The 25,206-nt window shown below is 42.3% G+C and overlaps 2 protein-coding genes across 9 annotated transcripts in view; one reads left to right on the top strand and one right to left on the bottom strand.

The window, feature by feature from the left end:
* Window positions 1–25,206, bottom strand: part of LOC309809566 (UPF0538 protein C2orf76 homolog) — a 97,171-nt gene that overhangs the window by 60,209 nt on the left and 11,756 nt on the right. For 5 of the 8 annotated variants that reach the window (XM_082630794.1, XM_082630787.1, XM_082630792.1 and 2 more), the window contains exon 2: window positions 2,656–2,724. The gene's annotated coding sequence lies outside the window, so the exon portion shown is untranslated. Of the gene's footprint in view, window positions 1–2,655; window positions 2,725–23,867; window positions 24,470–25,206 lie in introns of those variants that run through there. The other 3 variants (XM_082630788.1, XM_082630790.1, XM_082630789.1) reach the window with 2 other exon arrangements.
* LOC309809765 (mRNA decay activator protein ZFP36L1-like) lies at window positions 8,208–11,252 on the top strand. The gene has a single exon (XM_082631188.1). It carries the CDS (start codon window positions 8,223–8,225, stop codon window positions 9,378–9,380), a length of 1,158 nt encoding a protein of 385 aa, XP_082487314.1. The 5' UTR covers window positions 8,208–8,222; the 3' UTR covers window positions 9,381–11,252.

Here is a 25,206-nt window from a genome sequence, read left to right as displayed (position 1 = left end):
GATCCTGGACAGCTTCATCACAGCCACTGATGTTCTGACTGGTAGAAAACTGACAGGGCACAGAAGATGAACACAACTGACTCAAGGGTGTGGGTGCGCATGAATGGGGAGAAGTGGGCTGCACTAAACATGTGACCGCTCTGGTTTGGTACGCCAGCGATCTCCTCAGTTGACCCTGAGATGACGTACACTCATATTAGCGTCAACTATCGGGCTGCATTTTGTTTGGTTTTGTTCTTTTTGTTTCGGCTGTGTTGGGTCTTCGTTGCTGCGTGCAGGCTTTCTCTAGCTCCGGTGAGCGGGAGCTACTCTTTGCTGCAGTGTGCAGGCTTCTCACTGCGGTAGCTTCTCTTGTTGCGGAGCGCAGGCTCTAGGCACACGGGCTTCAGTAGTTGTGGCACGCGGGCTCAGTACTTGTGGCTCGCAGGCTCTAGAGCACAGGCTCAGTAGTTGTGGCGCACGGGCTTAGTTGCTCTGCGGCACGTGGCATCTTCCTGGACTGGGGCTCTAACCCATGTCTCCTGAATTGGCAGGTGGATTCTTAACCACTGTGCCACCACGGAAGCCCCAGGCTGCATTTTAATTTCACAAATGTTGCCAGATTTCAGGAAGGATTTAATCATGTGCCACGGTATCATCCACCTTCCACCCTATTATTTGAATATGTTTATTTCATCCTAAAACTATGTATTGGGTTGGCCAAAAGGTTCTTTCAGCTTTTTCTGTAAGATGGCTCTAGTAGCACTTGGTTGTCTTTAACTTCATTCAGAACAATTATGTTACACTGTATTGTGACAGCTGTCATATCAGAGTGCATTTAAAAAAAAACTTATCAAAATTGGTGAATTTTGGGGGGCTTCCCTGGTGATTCCCAGGGAATCTGCCTGCCAGTGCAGGGTACACGGGTTCGAGCCCTGGTCTGGGAGGATCCCACATGCCATGGAGCAACTAGGCCCATGAGCCACAACTACTGAGCCTGTGCGTCTGGAGCCTGTGCTACACTAGAGAGGCCGCGATAGTGAGAGGTCCGCGCACCGCGATGAAGAGTGGCCCCCACTTGCCACAACTAGAGAAAGCCCTTGCACAGAAACAAAGACCCAACACAGGAAAATAAATAAATAACTTTTTTTAAAAATTGGTGAATTTTTGTGTAGCCATTTTAATATTGAAGATGGAAGAAAGAAAGCAACATTTTTGGCATATTATGCTTTATTATTTCAAGAAAGGTAAAAATGAAACCAAAATGCAAAAAAAGATTTGTGCAGTGTATGGACAAGGTGCTGTGACTGATTGAACCTGTCAAAAGTGGTTTGCAAAGTTTTGTGCTGGAGATTTCTCGCTGGATGATGCTCCATAATCGGGTAGACTAGTTGAAGTTGATAGCAATCAAACCAAGACATTAATTGAGAAGAATCAACATTATACCACGCAGGAGATAGCCAACATACTCAAAATATCCAAATCAAGCGCTGAAAATCATTTGCACCAGCTTGGTTATGTTTACTGCTTTGATGTTTGGGTTCCACATAAGTTAAGTAAAAAAAACCTTCTTGACCATATTCCCACATGCGATTCTCTACTTAAACATAATGAAAACGTTCCATTTTTAAAACAAATTGTGACAGGTGGTGAAAAAATGGATACTGTACAATAATGTGGAACGGAAGAGATTGTAGGGCAGGCAAAATGAACCACCACTGACCACACCAAAGGCTGGTCTTCATCCAAAGAAGGTGATGTGTATATGGTGGGATTGGAAGGGAGTCCTCTATTATGAGCTCCTTCTGGAAAACCAAACGCTTAATTCCAACAAGTACTGATCCCAATTAGACCAACTGAAAGCAGCACTCGACGAAAAGCGTCCAGAATTACTCAACAGAAAACACATAATCTGCCATCAGGATAACACAAGACCACGTGTTTCTTTGATGACCAGGCAAAAACTGTTACAGATTTAATTCTACCATCAAACGAGGAGGTACTATACTCATTTAAGGATGAGTAAAGACTCAAGAGAGATTGCACTAATTGCCCAAGGTCATATAGCTGATAAAAAATGAAGCCAGGATTCAAGCAACAATTTAATTCCAAATCCCATGCTCTCTCTAATGCACTGTTCGAAAAAGCATCCCAAACTATTTCCTCCAAAAAATCTGCAAAGTTGCCAATGTTTTAAAAATAAAATTATGGTATATTTCTAACTAGTGGCAACTACTTCATGCTTTCAACTTTACATACAACTTACAGCCATAATATGCAAGTACTAAAACAAATACCTGTAATGAGGGGAAAGCAGGGAGCAGGGGGCAGGGGGGTGGATGGTGGTGGTGGGATGAACTGGGAGACTGGGATTGACATATATACACTAATATGTATAAAATAGATAACTAATAAGAACCTGCTACATTAAAAATAAAATTCCAAAAGAAAATAAACCTGTAATACTAATAACATAAGAAAAGATGTCCAACCTCACCAGTAATCAGTGAAATTCAAAATAACAATGAGATATATTACTCATCAAACTGACAAATGAAAAAGTCTGACAATACCTAGTGTTGGCAAGGGTGCAGAACCAGTTAAGGCTGGCATCCAAACAGGTTCTACTTTTGGAGACAATTTGGCAATATTTAGTAAAGCTGAAGATTCACATACCTTTCAACCCAGCAATTTCATTCATAGGTAGGTGTCCTGGGGACTCTCTCACACATGGCACAAAGAGAACTGTAAAAGAACATTAACATCATTTGTTAATCGTAAAAACTGGAAACGGCTAAATGTCCATCAGCAGGAGGATAGATAATTATGACATTTTCATACAATGAAATTAGTTCAAGTGGTGAAAATGAATGAACCTGAACTACGCACATCAACATGAAAGATGAAATCTCAGAAACAGTAAGGTGAGTGGAAAAAAAGCCGCAAAAGCATCAGAATACACTACCATTTACATGAAGTTCAAAAGCATAGCTTTTATTATGTTTAAAAGGAGATGATTGTTCTTTCTGAGGCAGAGAAAGGATTATGCAATTAGGGAGAAGTAAAACTGGTGTTTCAATTATACTGGTTGCATTTTATATCTTAAGTAGGATGTTAGGTATAGGGATAGTATAAATTACTGTTCTTTAAGCCTTTTAGTGTGTCCGAAATACTTCATAATATACACAAATAAGCCATACTAATTTGGCCTAGAAAGTCTCTCTGAATCATAGAATGCTTACACAAATATTTTACTAAGTTTGAGAGAATATACAGCATATTATGCATGAAAAGCAAAGGTTCAGCTGTTGTAATGCATAAAATAATTTGCAATTATAATTAGTATACTGTTTATAATTAAACAAGTGTTTTTTAAGGAACTAAAAATAATATTTTCCCTCTAAATTAAATCTTTTGATAATTCCATTATTAAATTAAATCTTTTGATAATTCCATTATTAGCTGCTACACTATTTGTTATTTTTTGTTGTTGTTTTATCTAATTCCTTTATTTTTGAGTATCGTGCAGCAAATTCCAGATTTCATATAATTTCACCCTTTAACACTTCAGTATGTGTCTCTAACACTGAACACTTAAAAAAAAAAAGTCATTATCATGCCTAATAAAAATAATAGCAAATACTCAGTTTCATCTAATACTTAGTCCATGTTTGATTTTCTCTGTCTCCAAAATGTCTTTTTACAGTTAGCTTGTTTGATTTAGAATCCGAAGTCTACATACTTTATTTCACTTATATATACAAAATTTTTTAAATTAGGAACATACGGTACAAGCTCTTTATAATCTACCTTTTAAATTAACTTCTTATGCACATTTTCCCATGTATTAAATATTTTTCTTCAATGATTTTAAGGTCTGTACAACATTCCATACTTCTTACCTCCAACATCTTATTATTGGACATTTAGCTTATTTTCAAATATACACACATGAGAAATGACTCATGAGAAGTAGAAAACCTGGGCTCAAGATGAATAAGCATATTTGTTAGATTTTTTGATACTGCCAAATTGCTCTGCAGAGGGGTACATCAGTTTTCCCATGAACAGTGTATTCCTTGCAAACACTAGGTATTATAATAGAAAAATTATTATTACTTTTATCCACATCAATAGGTAAAATAATATCTTTTTATTTATTTGCATTCTTTACTGTGGTTAAACATGACCAAAAAACAAACAAACCAAAAATCCCTTACAAACCAACAATGAAAATGTAAAACATATCAGAAAAGTGGACAAAGATATGAACACAAAAATTTCCAAAAAAATACATTATTTTTTATTAAATCTGGTTTTACAGTGCTTCCCAAAAATTCTGACCCTAGAATCTACCAAATAATGGCAGTTCAGCGAGACATTTACAATTTAAAATACACTGAGGTACTTAATAAAGAATATCTCTCAAGAGATATTATAAAAGATTCCATATTTTAGAAGCAGTGTTAACAGGGTTTGTGAAAATTATGACCAACTTCTTCCTCCTCTCACCAAGCCCCCAAAACAACAAAGAAGCCCTCCAAAGCACACCACACACATACATCCTAACATGCTGGGAAGCCCTATAATGCAGTCCAAGTTCCCAAAGAGTTTAGAGCTGGACAGATCTAACTTAAGACTACCTCTTAGCCCCAACACATAGCTGGATCTCAAACAGCTGGATCTCAATAAATAGTAGCTGCTTTTATCAACAGTCTACTTGGGATTAAGTAGGTTTGGGCATAAAGACAGCTCATGTACGCAGCAGATAAAGATACAAGATTCCCAGGTACAATGAAATAAATGATATAAATGGTCTAACCAAGGGGGCTGGGCAAGCTAGCACATGCATACCTTGTGAAACTTTTCTAATTGTAGGTTTGTTTTTTTCACTTAATAAAAAGCTGCCCATATATTGTACTTAAATAGTTGAAGTTTTCAATTTAAAACTCCAAATTTGCATTAATATCTAATTTTGGTCAACAACATATGGTCATCTTCATCAGAAATGTGTTGTAATTTATACTCAGTAACTAAACCATATTGGCTACTATCAGAATGAAGCCATTATTTAATTTGCCTCAAGGACTACTGGAAATACAGCTTGTTTGTTCAGGCAGCCAGACATACTGTAGAGACAGCTTGGAAAGCCAGTATTACAAACTGTAAATGTGACACTTTCCCAGAAGGCTTGACCTACTTTAAAAAAATGAATCTGATCAAGTTTAAAACGCATTCCTCACATGAAGGGACAGAGAAACCAAAAGCAATAATTTAGGGGTAAATTAACAAGAAATATTCAAGGACATGAAATAAATGAAATGATAGACCATGTTCCTAATGGTGAAAGCTCAAAGTTGTAAAGAAATCAATTCTCCCTAAATTAAAATATAAATTAAATAAAATCCCAATCAAAATATAAAATGGTGGTCTGGTTTTATCACAAATACTTCTAACCTGGATGAAAATGCTTGTGAACTTAGCAAAGTCATACAAGAAAAAAAAGAGATCAGCAGCGCCAATTATTAAAAACAAGCTACAAAGTAACAACAGTCAGATATATAATAGTAATATATGAATAGGCTAGTATGATGTCCATATATTTACAAAATGCAGTAACAGAAATGTTAAAGGACAATCTATAGTAATTTAAGCTGTGACACTGAAGACTGACAAATCAGTAGAACACAACAGAAAACTCAGAAATAGACTCAAGATTTGAGAATTTAGAATAAAAATGGCATTTCACATTTGTAGGGAAAAGATAGTTTATTTAATCAATGGCATTGGGAAAACTGGTCAGACATTTTTTATTTTTTTTAATACATCTTTACTGGAGTATAATTGCTTTACTGGAGTGTAAGTGCTAGTTTCTGTTGTACAACAAAGTGAATCAGCCATGTGTATACATATATCCCCACATCCCCTCCCTCTTGAGCCTCCCTCCCACCCTCCCTATCCCACCCCTCTAGGCCGTCGCAAAGCACCGAGCTGATCTCCCTGTGCTGTGCAGCTGCTTCCCACTAGCTATCTATTTTACATTTGGTACTGTGTATATGTCATTGTTACTCTCACTTCACCCCAGCTTCCCTCCCCACCCGTGTCCTCAAGTTCATGTCCTCTATGTCTGTGTCTTTATTCCTGCCCTGCCCCTAGGTTCATCAGTACCTTTTCTTTTAGATTCCATATATGCGTGTGAGCATACGGTGTTTTTCTCTTTCTGACTTACTTCACTCTGTATGACAGACTCTAGGTCCATCCACCTCACTACAAATAACTCAATTTCGTTTCTTTATATGGCTGAGTAATATTCCATTGTATATATGTGCCACATCTTCTTTAGCCATTCATCTGTTGATGGATACTTAGGTTGCTTCCATGTGCTGGCTATTGTAAATAGAGCTGCAATGAACATTGTGGTACATGACTCTTTTTGAATTATGGTTTTCTCAGAGGATATGCCCAGTAGTGGGATTGCTGGATCATATGGTAGTTCTATTTTTAGTTTTTTAAGGAACCTCCATACTGTTCTCCATAGCGGCTGTTATCAATTTACATTCCCATCAACAGTGGAGGAGGGTTCCCTTTTCACCACACCCTCTCCAGCATTTATTGTTTCTAGACCTTTTGATAATGGCCACTCTGACTGGTGTGAGGTGATACCTTATTGTAGTTTTGATTTGCATTTCTCTAATAATTAGTGATGTTCAGCACCTTTTCATGTGCCTCTTGACCATCTGCATGTCTTCTTTGGTGAAATGTCTGTTTAGGTCTTCTGCCCATTTTTCAACTGGGTTGTTTGTTTTTTGGATAATGAGCTCCATTAGTTGTTTGTATATTTTGGAGATTAATCCTTTTGTCTGTTGTTTCATTTGCAAATATTTTCTCCCATTCTGCGAGTTATCTTTTCATCTTGTTTATGGTTTCCTTTGCTGTGCAAAAGCTTTTAAGTTTTATTAGGTCCCATTTGTTTATTTTTGTTTTTATTTTCATTACTCCAGGAGGTGGGTCAAAAAAGATCTTGCTCTGGTTTATGTCTAAGCATGTTTTTCCAATGTTTTCTTCTAAGAGTTTTATAGTGTCCAGTCTTAGATTTAGGTCTTTAATCTATTTGGAGTTTATTTTCGTACACGGTTTAGGTAGTGTTCTAATTTCATTCTTTTACATGTAGCTGTCCAGTTTTCCCAGCACCAAATATTGCAGAGGCTGTCTTTTCTCCATTGTGTATGTTCTTGCCTCCTTTGTTGTAAATTAGGTGACCATATGTGCATGGGTTTATCTCTGGGCTTTCTGTCCTGTACCACTGACCTATATTTCTGTTTCTGCGCCAGTACCATACTGTCTTGACTACTGTAGTTTGTAGTATAGTTTGAAGTTGGGGAGCCTGATTCCTCCAGCTCCATTTTTCTTTCTCAAGATTGCTCTGGCTATTTGGGGTCTTTTCTGTTTCCATACGAATTGTAAAATGTTTTGTTCTAATTCTGTGAAGAATGTCATTGGTAGTTTGATAGGGATTGCACTGAATCTGTAGATTGCGTTGGGTAGTATAGTCATTTTCACAATATTGATTCTTCCAATCCAAGAACATGGTATATTTGTCCATCTGTTTATGTCTTCTTTGACTTCTTTCATCAGTGTTTTATAGTTTTCTGAGTACAAGTCTTTCACCTCCTTAGGTAGATTTATTCCTAGGTATTTTGTTCTTTTTGTTGCAATGGTAAATAGAATTGTTTCCTTAATTTCTCTGATTTTTCATTGTTAGTGTATAGGAATGCCAGAGATTTCTGTGCATTAATTTTGTACCCTGCAACATTACCAAATTCATTGATTAGTTCTAGTAGTTTTCTGGTGGCATCTTTAGGATTTTCTATGTATAGTATCATGTCATCTGCAAACAGTGACAGTTTTACTTTTTCTTTTCCAATCTGTATTAAACTGGTCAGACATTTGGAAACAGGTAATGCTGGATTCTTACTTCATACCTTATACAAAATAAACCATATGTGGAACAAATATTTAAACTAAACTGTAAAATCACAGGAAGGCATCAAAAATGGGTATAAAATTTTATAATCTTAAGGAAAGACCTTGCTAAACAAATAAAAATCAGCAACCATCACGGAAAAGGATGACAGATAAAACAACCAAAAAACGTAAAAAGAATCAGTATCTTAATAGAAACATGGGTAAAGGTAATTAATAGGCAATTGGCTGAACTGTTAAGAAGTCAATAACATGAAAAGATGATCAGAGTCAGAAAGGCGAGGGGCGCTGGGAGCAGGCGTGTAGGACTCCAGACCGGAGAGCCGGAGGCTGCGCCTTCCCCGCACCGGGACCTTCACGGCACACCAGATCCTAATCCCTGCCCCGTGCGAGCGCCCAGGATGACCACCACCCTCGTGTCTGCCACCATCTTCGACTTGAGCGAAGTTTTATGCAAGGGTAACAAGATGCTCAACTACAGTCCTCCCGGTGCCGGGGGCTGCCTGCTGGACAGGAAGGCGGTGGGCACCCCTGCCGGTGGGGGCTTCCCCCGAAGGCACTCGGTCACCCTGCCCAGCTCCAAGTTCCACCAGAACCAGCTCCTCAGCAGCCTCAAGGGCGAGCCAGCTCCAGCTCTGAGCTCTCGGGACAGCCGCTTCCGAGACCGCTCCTTCTCAGAAGGGGGCGAGCGGCTGCTGCCCACCCAGAAGCAGCCTGGGAGCGGCCAGGTCAACTCCAGCCGCTACAAGACGGAGCTGTGCCGTCCCTTCGAGGAGAACGGAGCCTGTAAGTACGGCGACAAGTGCCAGTTCGCGCACGGCATCCACGAGCTCCGAAGCCTGACCCGCCACCCCAAGTACAAGACGGAGCTGTGCCGTACCTTCCACACCATCGGCTTCTGCCCCTATGGGCCCCGCTGCCACTTCATCCACAACGCTGAGGAGCGCCGTGCCCTGGCCGGGGCCCGGGACCTCTCTGCTGACCGTCCCCGTCTCCAGCATAGCTTTAGCTTTGCTGGGTTTCCCAGTGCCGCTGCCACCGCCGCTGCCACGGGGCTGCTGGACAGCCCCACGTCCATCACCCCACCCCCCATCCTGAGCGCCGATGACCTCCTGGGCTCGCCCACCCTGCCCGATGGCACCAATAACCCCTTCGCCTTCTCCAGTCAGGAGCTGGCGAGCCTCTTTGTCCCTAGCATGGGGCTGCCCGGGGGTGGCTCCCCAACCACCTTCCTCTTTCGGCCCATGTCTGAGTCCCCTCACATGTTTGACTCTCCCCCCAGCCCTCAGGATTCTCTCTCGGACCAGGAGGGCTACCTGAGCAGCTCCAGCAGCAGCCACAGTGGCTCAGACTCCCCCACTTTGGACAACTCAAGACGCCTGCCCATTTTCAGCAGACTTTCCATCTCAGATGACTAAACCAGGGTAGGGAGGGCTGCCCACCCCGCCTATCCAACCCCCCACCCCGACCCCGCACCCACATCCCCTACCCTTCCCTCCCTACCCATCCGATTCCTGACAAACCCCTACATTAACAAGGTTAAGCTCAACCCCTTTCCCCCAGGACCTTGGAATGCCCCCTCCCTACCTTCTCTTTAAACGCCCCTCCCCCCCCAACATAAGGACAAGTCAATTTGTCAATAGCTTCTTCTGGCTAGAACCCCCCCACCTCAGTTTTATAGCCCACTTACCATGCATAACAGACAAGTCCCATATTTGTCAGTAGATGCGTTTTTTTTCCAGCTTAAGCCTTAAGTGCCAAATCACAAAAGAAAAAGCAGTAACAGTTTACAGAAGCAACTTAGTGCCTTGTGATCTAACTTTGTCACTGTGACTACATTACCTCTTCAGCGCCAGAGGGCACCCGTGGGCCTCCCTGAGCCTGTGCCCAGGGGGAGGGGGAGGGGCGGGGAAGGGGGGTTACTTAGAACCAGCAGCTCCCTCCACTGGCAACACAAATGCACCTTTCCTGATTTCCAGTCTCCCACACACTTCCTTCTCCCCTCTCCCCAGTAACCCCCCGCACCCGCCTTGGGAGAGTTGTTGCCAGACTTGGGTTTTTGGGGAAACCTAGCTTGACATTCAAAATCTTTTTCTTCCCGACCTGAACCTCTGTTGACTAATCTTGCCTGGGTTCGTGTAGGTCTGCAGGAAGGAAGACTGCAAAAGCGGATGAAGATTGTGACATAAGTGGGACTTTGTGATTTAATTTTTTTTTCTTTTGTTTTAAGTGGGGAGGAAGGGGAAGCTAGATGAACTATGAGAGACTTGATTTTGGTGCTAAAGTTCCCCAGTTCGTATGTGACATCTTAAAAAAAAAAACAAAAAAATGAGAGAAAAGCTTAAAAACATGTAAGGGGTGAGCAGTTAATGGTATTCATTCCACATACAATATCTGTGTAAAACGATTTCCTGTAGAAGTAGCTTTAATGGTTTTTGCTCTAGAATACCGTAGGTCTATCCTTAGAGCACTCACGCCATGCTTTTTTCCCTGGGTTTTAAACTTCATATAACTTCTGAAATTGGAGAGCAAAAATTTTGCTTGTCACTGCACATCAATATAAAAAAGCTTATTTAACTTATCAAAACGTATTTATTGCCAAACTATGCTTTTTTTTGTTAATTTTGTTCATATTTATCGGGATGACAAATCCATAGAATATATTCTTTTATGTTAAATTATGATCTTCATATTAATCTTAAAATTTTGTGACGTGTCTTTTTCCTTTTTTTCCACAGTTTTAATATATTATTCTTCAATGACATTTTTTGTAACTTTACACTTTTTTTGGTTATTTTATTTTAAAAAAATGAAAAATTAATTTTAAAAAATGCAAAAAACTGTTGGATTATTTATTTTAGAAATTTCCCCCCTTTGTGTTGGACTGCAAATTGAGTTTCTTTCTCTTTTGGCCTTTCACAACTAGGACTGAGAATGTATGTAAAAGTTCTGTGACAGTACAGAAGGAAAACAACTTTTAATGTATAGCTTCTAAAAGGGAAAAAAAAAAAGAAACCCTTTGACTTCACGTGCCCATCTCTAGACATTCCGATTGCAGATTTGAGGTTCTGGATTCCAGGTTTTGGAGTTTTCCAATGTTAATGCAAACAGAACTGGCACACACACATTAAGATGAATGTAATTATTATTCCTCTTGCTGGTCACTACCGTCGCTTTCTATTTCTCTTTCTTTGTGTGAATTTATTTAAAAGAAAAAAAAACTTTTTGTAACGACTATTTGCAGTTTAAAAATCAATAAACCCATTTTTTCAAGAAAAAAAAAAAGAAAAGATGATCAACTTTACTAGTAATTAAAGAACTGAAAATAGAAATACTAAGATATCAAGTTGCCATCAGATTGGTAAAATATTTTTAAATTAAAAACTGGCCACACCGGTGTTGGCAAGGGTATAGAAAAATAAATATTTTATATACTCTTGCTAAGAACATAAAATGATACAGCCTTTCTGGAGAGGAGTGGGGTAATCTATATCAAAATTATAAATTTGCCTACCCTTTGACGTGGCAATTTCTCTTCTACTAATTTACCTGGAAGATAATCACATCAAATATTTTAAAAATCCATGTGTTTATAATGATATGGTTTAAAAAGCAAATTAGTCACTCTGGAAGCTAAAAGGGCACTTATTTGTTTTTCTGAAAACTGGCTTACCAAGGTAGGGAGGTGGGCATTGAAAATAAGAAAAATAATCAAATTCTTATACAGACTGTATTTCAAGGTTACCAAATGGCTGATGAAAAAGTTCTTCTTTATAGAAGAATTACAGCTAAAAAGCACTGTAGGAATGATAGAATTTAAAAATCATGATTTACATATTTATCAAAATGGCTAAAATAAAGCAGTAATAACATCAAATGTTGGTGAGGGTGCAGAGAAACTAGATCTTTCATTCATTGCTGATGGGAATGCAAAACTGTATAGCCACTCTGGAAAAGAATGGCAGTTTCTCACACAACTAAACATGTGCTTATCATAGACCTAGCAAATACACTCTTGAGTATTTATGCCAGAGAAATGAAAGCTTATGTTCACACAAAAACCTATACACGAACGCTCATAGCATATTCACGTGTAATACCCCAAAACTGGAAATCCAAATGTCCTTCAACATGTGAATGGTTAAACCAACTGTGGTATATTCGTATCATGAAACACTGAGTAATAAAAAGGAATAAACTGTTATACACATAACAATTTTGATGGATCTTAAGGGAATTTAAACTGAAAAAAAAAACCAATCTCAGAACATTACATACTGCGTAGTTCCATTTATATGTCACTCTTGTAATGACAAAATTATAGAAATGGAGAACAGTGTTCCGGAGGTCAGCGGGGAGGGAAGGAGGTGGCTGTGGCTATAAGAGGGTAGCATGAGAGATCCTTGTGATGGAACGGATTCTTGACCATGGTGTTATCCACATTTATCTACACATGTGATAAAATTGCATAAAACTAAATGCACATGCACGTGCACACATGCATACATAAGAAGATGTAAAACCAGTGAAATCTAAACCTGGTCCATGGATTGTATCAACATCAATTCCCTGGATGTGATACCAGACTACACTGAAGCAGGATGTTACCCTTGGGGAAAACTGGATGAGGGGCATCACTCTGTATTATTTCTTACAACTGCATGTGAATCTATAATTACCTCAAAAGTTGCTAAAAGCCATCATTTTGAAAACCCTAATGAAATAATGAATGCAGGCAATGATCATAAAGGGGTGTCAAAACCATTAGGTAAAAGATTGATGGGAAACTTTAGAATGAATACTGCAGGGGCTGACAACACTTGAACTTAGTAATCAAACTTAACAAATGAATCAAGCCTCCGGATCTAACTCCTGGTTTAGGGGCTATGAGGGTGTCTGGAAGAACAAGTTAAATAACACCATAAGGAGGTCAACAGCCAAGTTCAGACTGTGGAAAATTCTACTGAATGACTTGTTTTCTTCAACAAATAATTAGCATGAGATATATAGAAGGAGAGGAAGGTTATAAACCAAGAGACTTACAAGAGATATATCAACCAATGTTTAGACCTTGCACAGATCCTTATTTGCATAATATTAGATGATATTAGGAATTAATATCAACTGTTTATTTAATATTATTATGCTTCTGAGTCTTTAACTTAAAAGACTGAGGTATGTAGGTGAAACGGTATTATGACTGGTACTTGCTTTCAAATACTCTGACAGAGGAAAAACAATTATGGATGTGTAGATTATTAAAAAAATTGTAGAACATTGGCTAACTGCTGAAGCTGGGTGTATGTGGGACCTTATCATACTACTCAATTTTTTATATGCTCAAAATTTTTCATAGTAAAATCATTTTAAGAGAAGATAGGTACACAAAGATGTACATTCAAGGAAGATTTTTTCATTGACGTGTTTCTAATAGTTTATAAAAATTAGAATCCATCTAAATGTTCATCATGAAGACCTAGTTAAGTAAATATGTCACGCCATAAAATAAAATCCCCTTGCAGACATTAAAGGGTGAAATGGATCCAGGGATACTAACTTTAAAAGATGGCTATGACATATTAGTGAACATTAGCTCTTGCCTGTTACTTGTTTTATATATCTTTAATATAGCTTGATGTTTTAATAATGATTATATGTTTTGAAATTAGGCTAATTTCCCTGTATACTTACATTTGCACTTTCCTGATGTATGTGGTATACAGCAACAAAAAGTTATTTTTAAAGCTAAAGTATTTCTACTTCCTTTAAGAAAAAAGAGCTGGGCTTCCCTGGTGGCGCAGTGGTTGAGAGTCCGCCTGCCGATGCAGGGGACACAGGTTCGTGCCCCGGTCTGGGAAGATCCCACATGCTGTTGAGTGGCGGGGCCCGTGAGCCATGACCGCTGGGCCTGTGCATCCGGAGCCTGTGCTCCGCAACGGGAGAGGCCACAACAGTGAGAGGCCCGCGTACCGCAAAAAAAAAAAAAAAAAAAAAAAAAGGAAAAAGAGCTAACTGAACAAAGCAAACAAAAGAGAACCTATCAAACACTGTACAGAACAGAGAGGGTCAGAAACTTAGTTACACTACTGATACGTATTGAGGGACACCGACTAAACCCAAAAAGTATTCAGCAGTGAGGGGCACAAGGAGCAGGTCACGTGCCCAGGATGAGTCTACGCCTGTCCAAGGTGCACGAAAGGCCTTCCATACTCAGCCCCTCCCCACCCCTGTGATGGTATTCGTCACCACCACAACCCACTTTGCACATGTCACCCCAGCAGCAACAAGTGCCCATGATTTCCACACATGCCAGGCTGTTCCAAGCCTCTTCCACACCTTTCCACCGCCGGCTTCTCCCCAAACTCCCTGTGCCCCTCGCCTCTTCACCTTACCACACAGGCAGCCCCCAAAACCCGGCCGGGGACCACCTGCTCCAGGACAGCATCACAGTCAGCTCCTCCTCTGCCCCAGCTCAGCTAAAGACCCCTCGGTCCTCCCACAGCCCCTGACCATGTCATACTGCAGTCATCTGTTCACGGATTATTTTTGTAAACCCAGCAACATGTGTGTCATGAGGCACATCAGAGCCCCCATCAACGTCTGGATAACTGCAGGGCTGAGGAACGCTGGAATTCCTCCTGACACATCAGTCCTACACTACAGACATAGTACCCAGGGTCTATGAGCTTTTCCAGGGTCATAAAAATGTTTGAGACCTGAAGAAAAACCTTATTGCTCCAGCATATGAAAACCTTTAAAAATCAAAATTAACATTTAACTAACTACCTACAACACATAACATTTCAACAGCAACTCAACTCTACTTATAATTATATGTTAGATTTAATACAGGATATAGGTCCATTTTTTTAAATGTAGGGTGGGGATCTGAAAAGTAACAGTGCCTAGGGCTTAGAAGGTCTTTAAACTTCCCTGCCTAAAAAAACCTGTTCTGGCTGGTACCTTACCCAGCTGGTTTGGGATAATGAAGAAAAGCCCATATCCAATGCAAAGCAAAACTCTTAACAAACAAAGCAAACACAAAACCCATGCACGAATGACCTCACATGGGGCTCCCACATCCCTGACAGGTAACCACTGCATCATCAGAACCAAGAATGGATGTAGTCCGGCACCCTCCCCTCCTGGACCAGCCTTACAGGTCAGGTTGAAGCTGCTTTTTATGGCCCAGGATCCAGCAGCGTGAACAGGGAAGGTGGAAATTCAGCATGGAATGGTCAGGGAAAGTCGAGACAAGCTGGAAGCCAGGTTCCCTAACAGCCTAACAGCTCTCATTCTGAAGCTGGCTCCTCTCCCCGAGGCAAAGTTCTGAGCTAAAGAGCCGTCAACCAGCTTGGTGGGGGGTGGCTCCTGAGCTGAACAAAAAGCTCAGAGCCCAGCATTTATGATAAGCACAAAACATGCAAATGCATAAAGTACTTGACTGATGACCTCTCTCAGCTAAAAAAAAAAAAAAAAAAAAAAGTAACTACAGCCAGTTCTGGTTACTCGCAGTGGATAAAAAGTAACTCAGCCAATTCTGGTTACTCCCCGGGGATAATGTCTGTAAAGTGTTCATGAACACTGAATTCGTGAATACCGAACCACTGCTCCTAGGGAAATACAGGGCCAGGTTCTGGGGAGCCTCTGGTTCCTCTAGCCACAACATTTTCATCAGCCAATAAATACATAACCTTGTTTTATGTGCATTTCTGTTTAAAGACACCTTATTTGACATATATTGTTGATTCATGAACGCTGAACTCACAGCCAACAGTATTACAAGTCATGCCTGAACAAAGCTTACTTAATGCACGGATTTTCTCTGTAAGGCACACACAGCCCTCTTGCACTTCGGAACACTAGATGGCACTACATTTGGGGGCCATTTCAAACAGCGACATCACCAACAACAAGCATAAAAATGTGAAAAGCATGGCATTAAATAAAGCACAATGCAGACAACTGTTTACAATATGAGCTGAAACAAGATGGCAGCAAGTCGCCTGGTTTGACCTCAGCTGGTAACATGAATTTTGTTGACTCAAATGTGTCATTGGGGAATGCGCATCGGGGAATGACCAAGAAAGTGACTGAGTATTGCTTTTACTCACAAGTAAGTTTTAGTGAGTAGGCGAATTCACAAATACACAATCTGTGAATAATGAGGACTGACTGTGTTACCAAAAAGAAAAAAGAAAAAAAAGTGCTTTCCAGTATTTGAAGAAAGCATGCTCTTGACCTTTTTGTCCGAGAGTGGAAGAGAATCCAAAATGTCCTTAAGAGTTAGAAGCTTTAAGTGTAGAAAAGCACTCAGCACTCGGACAGTTAGCATGGAGAAGATTTTACAACCAACAGGCAAAAGAGTGCACTGGCTGACTTTCCTTTCCACAACAGGCAGAAGGGGTGTATGCGACTTGAAAATTAACAGACTCCTAAGGTGAATCCTTTTGAAAAACTACAATATTTTGTAAAGTTATATCTACTCCCTAAATTTAAGTATTGTAAAAATCAAAATTGTCATTATGAAGTTTGCTTTAAACCTTGTCTTACCCATATGAAAAAGGTACAACTTTCAAAAAACTAACGTTCTAACCACATACAAAAATATATATGTATATTACTCACACTAAATGCTTAATTTTCCTCTAGATTTAGGAACTAATATTACAGGGCAAAGAGTCTATTTGCCTTCCTTTTGAAACAAATCAATAAAAAGAAGAAATACAGTTTATTGTTCTTTTACATGAGGAAACTAAACTGGCATAGATGATCAGGTACAGAAGTAGGAAAAAGAAGAGTTCTGCTAAGATTCATCAGTACTCAATATGTAAATGATTCTGACAATGATTCTGGAGTAAATAAACATATGTACTACTAAATATCATCCAAATATGTCATTTTACCCCTTACAAAGTTGTTTAAGGGAGAGGGAAAAAACCTCCAGAGAGGGAGACGGAAAAAACCTACATTCTCTTTACTACTCTTCTTAAAAATACTGAGTAGCTAGCACACTGCTAGGTAGGTGAGTGAGAAACGTTCACCTTCTAAAGAGAATACAGCCTTGGCAAATTAGTAACTAAAGTTCATAAGAATGACAAATTACAATCAAGTCACAGTTAAGACTATGCCTAAAATGTTAATTCCATTTTAATCTATTCTGGCCTACTTCAAAAGCGTAATTTTTTTTAAACGTTTAAATGGAAAACAAAATTTTATTCTAAAAATAGATCTTGGTAACAATGAAATACCAAAAGCTTGTCATTATAATAAAAAGAAAAAGTTAACAGAAATTTGCTTTAAAAATTTTCAAAAGCATAATTTTTAAGAAATGAAACTATACATTTATAGAGTAGGACCACGTGAGGATCAAACAAACATTTGAAAACCTCTTGGTCTTTTTCTTCCAAATGTTTAGTTGTATAATTCATATCAAAACCCTACTATAGGGACTTCCCTCATGGTGCAGTGGTTAAGAATCTGCCTGCCAATGCAGGGGACATGGGTTCAAGCCGTGGTCCAGGAGGATCCCACATGCCGCGGAGCAACAAAGCCCGTGCACCACAACTACTGAGCCTGCGCTCTAGAGCCCGCGAGCCACAACTACTGAGCCCACACGCCACAACTACAGAAGCCCGCGTGCCTAGAGCCCATGCTCTGTAACGAAAGAAGCCACTGCAATGAGAAGCCCGTGCACTGCAACGAAGAGTAGCCCCTGCTCGCCGCAACTAGAGAAAGCCTGCGTGCAGCAACGAAGACCCAACGCAGCCAAAGAAATAAATAAATTTTTTTAATTATAGAAAAACCCTATTATATTAGAAAAATCAGTTTATTCATCTTTCACTGACATGAAACTTTTGAGAAAGAGATTTTCAATGTATTAACTTATGAAAGATTTAAAGTCTTTGACCTCAGCCATTTTTAAGATAGGTTAAAAAAATAAAGTCTCACACCTTAGGTGCTTAAGATAACATAGGAGGTGCAAAACAAATATTAGTTAAATCAGGCGACCACACAAATACTTCTCCATGCTATAACTGCTTTACTGCAAGATGACATTAGCAGCTGGCCTTTCCTGAGGAAGAGTCAGTCAATCAATTCTAGTAAATAAACCCTTGCTGTTCACCCTGAGTACACCACCCACTGACAAATCAACACCTACAATTCCACAGACCTGCCTTTGTGACCTTCAATTTGGGGCGAATACACAAAATCATAATCTGTTTTCTCTGCTCACGGCAGGTAAGACTCTCAGAGAACTAACTATTCTGGGCAGTTGAGTTTTCCAAAGGGTTTGAGACTTAACCATTTGGAAATAATATTTCACGCAATTTCCTTCTTGTTTTAAACAAGGTACACGACGTAAATTCGATTCTTCTTGGTACACAATCCTCAGTGAGAATGTTAATCCTTGTACAGTGTGCGTGGGAGACGATTCTCCACGGCGCTCTCACGCTTCCGCACGTCTTACGAGCAGAGGCGCTGGCTGCTCTAGCTCTCAGATATCTTTCAAGGATGTGTGTATAGCAAACAACCCAGGAAGACAGAGATATTCTCTCCCTCCAGAACAGAGGGCAGGTTGGTTTGCTGTCCACTATAATAAAAATAACGTCTCTCTCTGGGCTAAGTTTGGGCAGGTTCGCTTGCAGTTTTTTTTTTTTTTTAAGTGTTGCTGCGTTATCTTTGCAATAGTACATTTATTTATTTATTTATTTACTGACTGCGCCACATGGCACGCGGGATCTTAGTTCCCCGAGCAGGGATCAAACCCGTGCCCCCTGCAATGGAGGCGCGGAGTCTTAACCCCTGGGCCACCAGGGGGAGTCCCTGCTTGCAGTTCTTTATAACATATTTGGATTCGCTAAACTCAGGGTTCTACAGCTGTGGACTCACAGGGCAAGAGGAAACGAGACAAACAGGGAGCTCACGGTAATGGCTGTGCTGTAATGCAGTCCTTTGTCTCAGACCCAGGAGCTCCATGTCTTCTGCCAGCGACCAGTAAACTGTGACAGGCTGATCTGTCAGCTTCCGAGTAGCATAAGATCTCAAGACTCTGCACAGTTCTTGACAGTGTGTGACAAGGATGGGATGCTGGCAGAAACAGGGCTTTCTGGAACAGAAAAGATGAAGGTCCCATGGGTTTAGGGCATATAAGATTCCCTGGGACCCAGGAGCAAATGTTCTTGTCCAAGTGGTGGGTGTGGTGTTGTAAGGGTTAATTAACCTTCAGAGGATGAGCAGCAAAAGGTAGGATTGAAACAAACTGCCCAACGGTCCTCTGGTTGTTGATCACTCTCCTTGGGGTGGGAGGGGAAGGGATGCAACCGTGGCAATGAGGCGCAAGCCCTGTGGCCCCAGATGAGAGGCAGTGAGGCTGTAGCTGTTAAGTAGAGTCCCCAGAGCTGAAACAAATTATGTCATCGATGGGGATCTAGAGGTTTTAGGTAACTGAAAAATTCATTAAGTTGAGCCCTGCATAGCCACCGGGTCGTATGAAACTAAACATATGCGTGCCTTGCTAACTGGCACAGAGCTCCTCTCCCCCTCTGTAACCCTGATCCCTCCCCTTGCCCCCTACCCTGACAGCTGCTTTCAGGAGGAGCATCAGGGGTGGCCTGAGGTCTCTCTGTCCCCAAGAGAGACTGAAGGCCTCATGCACCCAAGCATACTGAGGAACTTCAGGGAAAGGAGAGACTCACATGTTTATGGCTCTGTGGATACAGGCACCCAGGTCTGTCCTACCTGGCCCTGTGCAGGAGGAGGTACTCAGATCCAGCTAGTGGGATCTGGACACGATTCACAGCGGGGAAAGGAAACTAACATGAGAGAGTAGATGGGGTGCTTCAGGCCAATTCAAAGTACGGTTGCTGTTTCTACATCTGATTGTACAAATGATGCATATATATCCTTACACTTCCCTGTCTACAGTGCCAAAGGAGATTCTCCCCCATCAGGAAGAGCTACAGGTAGAGAAATGCTAGTGGGAGAAGCTCCCCTGCTGTCTGTCATCAGTGGGTGGGTTGGGACGTCATACAATTGCCCTACCCAGTGATGTTCGAAGTTTTCAACATATAAGAAATGTCCTGTTGGTTGGCAAGTCAGAGACCTCAGTCCCAATGGTCCTGTGCTGTTATCACACCTCCACCAGCTAAACCCAGGGCTCTGCTCAACAAGCAAAGTTTCTTGGGATTATGTGGGTGGATTCATAACGCCCCATCCCTTTGGCCGTCAAGGAGCAACGGCTGTCTCCTCAGCCTCCTACCACCAAAAAAGAACCCTGGCACCTCGTTGGCCTCTTTGGGTACTGGAGACAGTGTGTGCCTGGGATGGCTCTGTGATGTGCCAGTGCGGCCAGGCGGAGCTACAGTCCCCAGAACGCCCTTTCCGGCATGCTTCTGGTTACTCTGAGCCACAAGGGGTATTTTCTCCTGAATGTTAGAGGAAGAAGCATATTTTGTATGTACTTTGTAGCATACACATTTTGTAGATGTAATTAAAGTCCATCATCAGCTTACCTGAAATTAATCAAAAGGGAGATTCTCCTGGGCGGGCCTGACTTAATCTGTTAGAAGCCCTTTAGGAGGACTTAGGCTCAGAGACTCCAAATCACAGCGGGGTCTGCACTTGCTCTCCCTTCCCCGGGGTCCTCCCTCCTGAGCGCTGCTTGAGACCATGAGCCTCAGCTGGTGTCTGTGGGGTCCAGTCTGCGCCTCATGGGCCCTTCCTGACTACCGGCCTCTGAAGGCCTAACCTACTTAGCCAGTCCCCACCACGGAGTAAGCCAGTTCCTCGTGTGATATGTGTGTGGTATGTGTGTGTGTCTTCTGTATTTTGTCTTCTACTGGTTCTGCTGCTTCTCCGGTTGAACCCTGATTGATAAAGTCCTCACTTGGACACTCTACTTGGTCTTTTAACCCACAAGGCAGCATCCTGAGCGGCGCCCAAACCAATCAGCTGCATTGAAAGTGGTCTAGCAAGCTGCGGCACATCTCTACCTTTGGGCCCTACAACCCGACGACCCCTTTGAGGTACCAGTCACTGTGGCTGATGCTTTTGCAAACTGGAGCCTCTAGCAAAGGGAAGTCAGCCTCCACCCAGAGGTCCCTTTTGGTCTTGGGCTGCTCACCCACCTGACACAGCTTGTGATTCTTCAGCCTAATATTCCCATTCGGGAGTGAGTCAACTCCAGCTCAATGACTAATAAGATGGGAAGAACCAAACAGGTTCCCTTAAATGGAAATGATATGTTTAACAACTTAGCAAGTTGAGCCCTATGTGCATATCAGTCTGATTTGGAAAAGTGGTAGCTTTCCCTTTGGGGAAAACTTTCTTCTTAACTCCACCACCTGAAGCAAAGTTACTGACTCAACAGGACCCTCTGTTCACAGCAAGGTTCCCCTAAATGCCTAGGCCTAGTTCACAGATGGTTTGGCTAAGCTGAAACCCAGCAGTGCCCACTGGCCTACTGTGACTGTTCAGCCGAGCTCCAGCCGTGAAAAACCAAAACCAGACATGTTCACTGCTCAGTGGCAGAACTGAAGGCTGTTCCCATAGCTCTGGCTAATATTCCCATAGGTGAATCTTATGTTTTACTTCCTCTTGAGCTGTTGCCAAAGGCCTGGCTATTTGATCTACCTCTTAGAAAACCACAGAGTGGCAGGTTAAAGACACTTCTCTAAAGGGCTGTGAATTGGGGAAACAGTCCTCAGAAGAGCAGAAGAAAATTTCTTTCTTCCCAGCACAGCAGACCTCGCAAACCACTCTAACACCCACAGCTACTTGGGACTGTTAAGCACTGAAACCGCCGCCTCAGAAATCAACTAAAAAAGAATTCTCACTCCACCTCCCTCATCTCCTCCTGGAACACACACCTTAGAAGGGCAGTTTGTTCACTGCACACAGCTATCCCCAGAAAGGGCTCATCCTCTCTCTGCTGTTTCCTGGGAAATGATCAGGACAAAGCGGAAGAGGGCGGAGGGGCAGTTATAGAGACCAGTGTGAAATCCTGGGATTCCACCCAGACCGTTCCTGTGCATAATGCTTCTTTCTTTCCCCTTCAGGTACCCCCAGCCAGCCTGACTGGTACAGCTTCCATGCGGCAAGGTGGCCAAAAGGGGGCTTAGGGGATCTGAACATAACTCTGGTTCAGCTCCCTGGATTCTCTTGTTGGCCTAACAATGATCTGGATCACAGCGGTGGAGTAGGCTTCAGGCCAGAGTGGGGGACCTAATGGGTCTCCGTATGTTTTATAAAAACTCCCTTCAGGGAATAGGAGTTGATTAGAAAAAAGGTGAAGTTATAGCTTCTGGAATGGAACACACACATTTTTGTGGAGGTGGAGGGAGGGAAATAACCTGACCACCTGGGGAGAGAACAACTTGTGCCCCAGGAGATGGGGGTGGGAAGGAGCATTCGTTAACTATCTTTTATCTTTCAGAATTGCCCCGGAGCAGTTCTCATGAAGCAGAATACCCTGACAAGGTTCCCCCAAACTGGTATGAGCACCTTAAATTTAACTGACTCCTGAATTTGCCACCCCTGACAGATGGCTCTGACCACAATGATAACCATCACCAACAAGTGTATCAGAACATCCGTCCCAGCTCCTGTACCTCTCCTACAGAACACCTATCAACACCTCCAGATGTCTTCTCCACCCCATTCCCACAGCCACTGCTCAGCATGCCATGTTACAGACAAATGACACTCAGCCGGCAGCCTAGTCAAATAAGACAGACTGCCTGCCTACCCTCAGGCAGCCCCTCCAAAGACAAGGTTTAAATGCAATAATGTGAACCCAAGGGAAAACCCCAATGCCTACTATCAGGCTAAGGGTCACACTGGAGGCCCTGACAACCTGTGTGCTCTGAACCATGTGGGTCCCAATTGTAAACTGTAAAGAAATTTCTTTCCAGGGTCACACCAGCACCTCCAGGCCTGTGATTTTGTGTCTTTGTGTGTGTGTGTGTGTGTGTGTGTGTGTGGCGAGGGGGGGCGGGCTCCAGTATTAACTTGCCTCTCTCCCCACAATACTGTTACTTGCATCTTAGGCCTGCAGGTGTTTCAGAAAACAACATGAGTAAGCTCTCACATGACCAACGACTAGATCAATGGTGGCAATCTCTCCAAAAGAGCCCTTGGTTACTCAGGAAAGCTTCCAGGAGGGTTAAGTGCACCCTATGGGCAGCTTTCCCCACAATGAGTCATCCAATTAGAAAAGGTCCCCAGCTTTAGCTAAAGTGATAAGGAACACCACCTCGCCCTCACTGCCAGTGTCATTATGGATGGCAGACTCTAAACTTCTGCCTTTCGCCCAGGGTGGTCTGTGCCAAGGCTAGCACAAGCTGCTGCACCTGGATTGATGCCTCAGACCAAGTGGGAAGGTCAATATAGAAACTTAGAGAAAGGTCCCTCGTTTTCTAAGGCCCACGGGTGGCTCCTGAGATTTGTTCAGGACCCTGGGGGCATGGAGAAGGTCAGTACTGCAGGTTGGCCTAGTCCTGCTGCTTGGAGTCTTACTGAGAGTAGCCATGATTAAATGCTGTCTGAGACAAACGGAATTGACTTAGTCCCAGCCCCTGTCAGTCAGATTAACCAGAGTGGCTGAGAAAGTGGCACACCCCTAGGAAAATTCACCAGGATATGGTGTAGAAATGAGGAGTGGCTCTTAGTGGAAGACAATTTTCCATGAGTCTCTTATAAGCAGAGGCACTAGTGGCCTTTGTTCTGGGCTACCTTTTCCCAGGATGTCTGTATACCCTACAGCCTTGGAGGACAGTGTCTGCCCCCAGCAGACGGCCAGTGTGTTTGCTCTCCAGAGTAACAGAGCTGCCTACACATGCCTGATCCAATTCCCCACCTCCCATTCTCCCTTCAATCCATTCTAAACGAGACTTCGCACTCACCCCTCAGTTAAAACGCCACAAGGTCAGATCCGCTGAGCATGTCTCTGTCCTTATCCTCTTATCACTTTGACGTCAGTGAAGGAAGATCACACTCAACTTCTCAGAGGCACTCAACACGGTTGAAGAACTTGCCCATCCTCCTCTGCCTCTGTGACACCACTTTCTCCAGCGGTCTCTTACTGCACGGCTCCTTTTCTAGATCTCTTCCAGGCTCCTCTCCTCTTTAAGAACTTGAAATGTTAGTGCTCCTCTGACAACTCTCTCAAACACATTTCCAGCCCTGAGGTCGAAACTGGGCTGGCTACTTAACTTCTCTACTTAGACATCACCAGGCATTTAACATTTAACATACCCCAAACGGAACTCGGCAGTTTAAATCTGACACCTACCCCCAGCCCTGATTTCCCCACCTCAGTCGATTATACAGTCATTCACTGAGTTACTCAAGCCATCAGCAAAGGATTCCTCCTTTCCCTACTCTCTAGCTAACCCATCAGCAAATCTTCTCAGCTCTTTCCCCAAAGCGTACCTTGAATTTCCCCCATTTCTCTCCATCTCCCTTACTGCTACACGAGTCCAAGCCTCCACTGTCTTTGTCTCTATTGGAAAAATAGAAAAGCTTCCCAATTGGTCTTTCCACCACCAGTGTGGTCCCCTCAATCCACGTGGCACATAGCAGCAGGAGTGACCTTCTAAATATGTAAATCTGAGTATGTCTCCCCTGCTTAAAATTCTTCAAAGGCTCCCCAGAACCCCTAAAGAAGTGAGCTCATCATCATGGCCAGCAAGTCCCTGCATGATTTGGCCCCAGACCCCATCTCCCCCGGGCCACCACACAACAGTGACACTGGCCCCTCCTTCATTTCTTCCAACACATCGAGCTATTTCTGGTCTTTACACAGGTTGTTCCCTAGCTTGAAATATTCCTGCTTTACTGGATCCTCCCTGTCCTTCTGTTCTCAATGTAAATGTAACCTCGTCAGAAGGACCTTTCCTGACTGACTCAACCCCATTTATTCCTCCTTTGCTCTCAGTTTTACCCCCACTGTGAGACAATAATGCATGAGGCAAAGGGCTGTGTTTTTAGTACCAATTCGCTCATTTCTGATTTTTAGATGAATGCTGTTGCGGGTTGTACTGTGTCCCCCCTAAAAAATCATGTTGAAGTCCTAACTCCCACCCAGGACCTCAGAATGTGACCTTATTTGTAAATACAGTTGTTGAAGACGTAACTCGTTAAGGTGAGGTCATACTGGAGTAGGCTGGGCCTCATATCCAATATGACCAGTGTCCTTATAAAGGAAGAGGGCCTTGTGAAGACAGAAACACAGAACACCAT

This window comes from Mesoplodon mirus (genome assembly GCF_964341445.2).
Source record: "Mesoplodon mirus genome assembly, chromosome: 8".
Classification (NCBI taxonomy): Eukaryota; Metazoa; Chordata; class Mammalia; order Artiodactyla; family Ziphiidae; genus Mesoplodon; species Mesoplodon mirus.
This window is presented reverse-complemented; position numbering and strand designations above follow the sequence as displayed.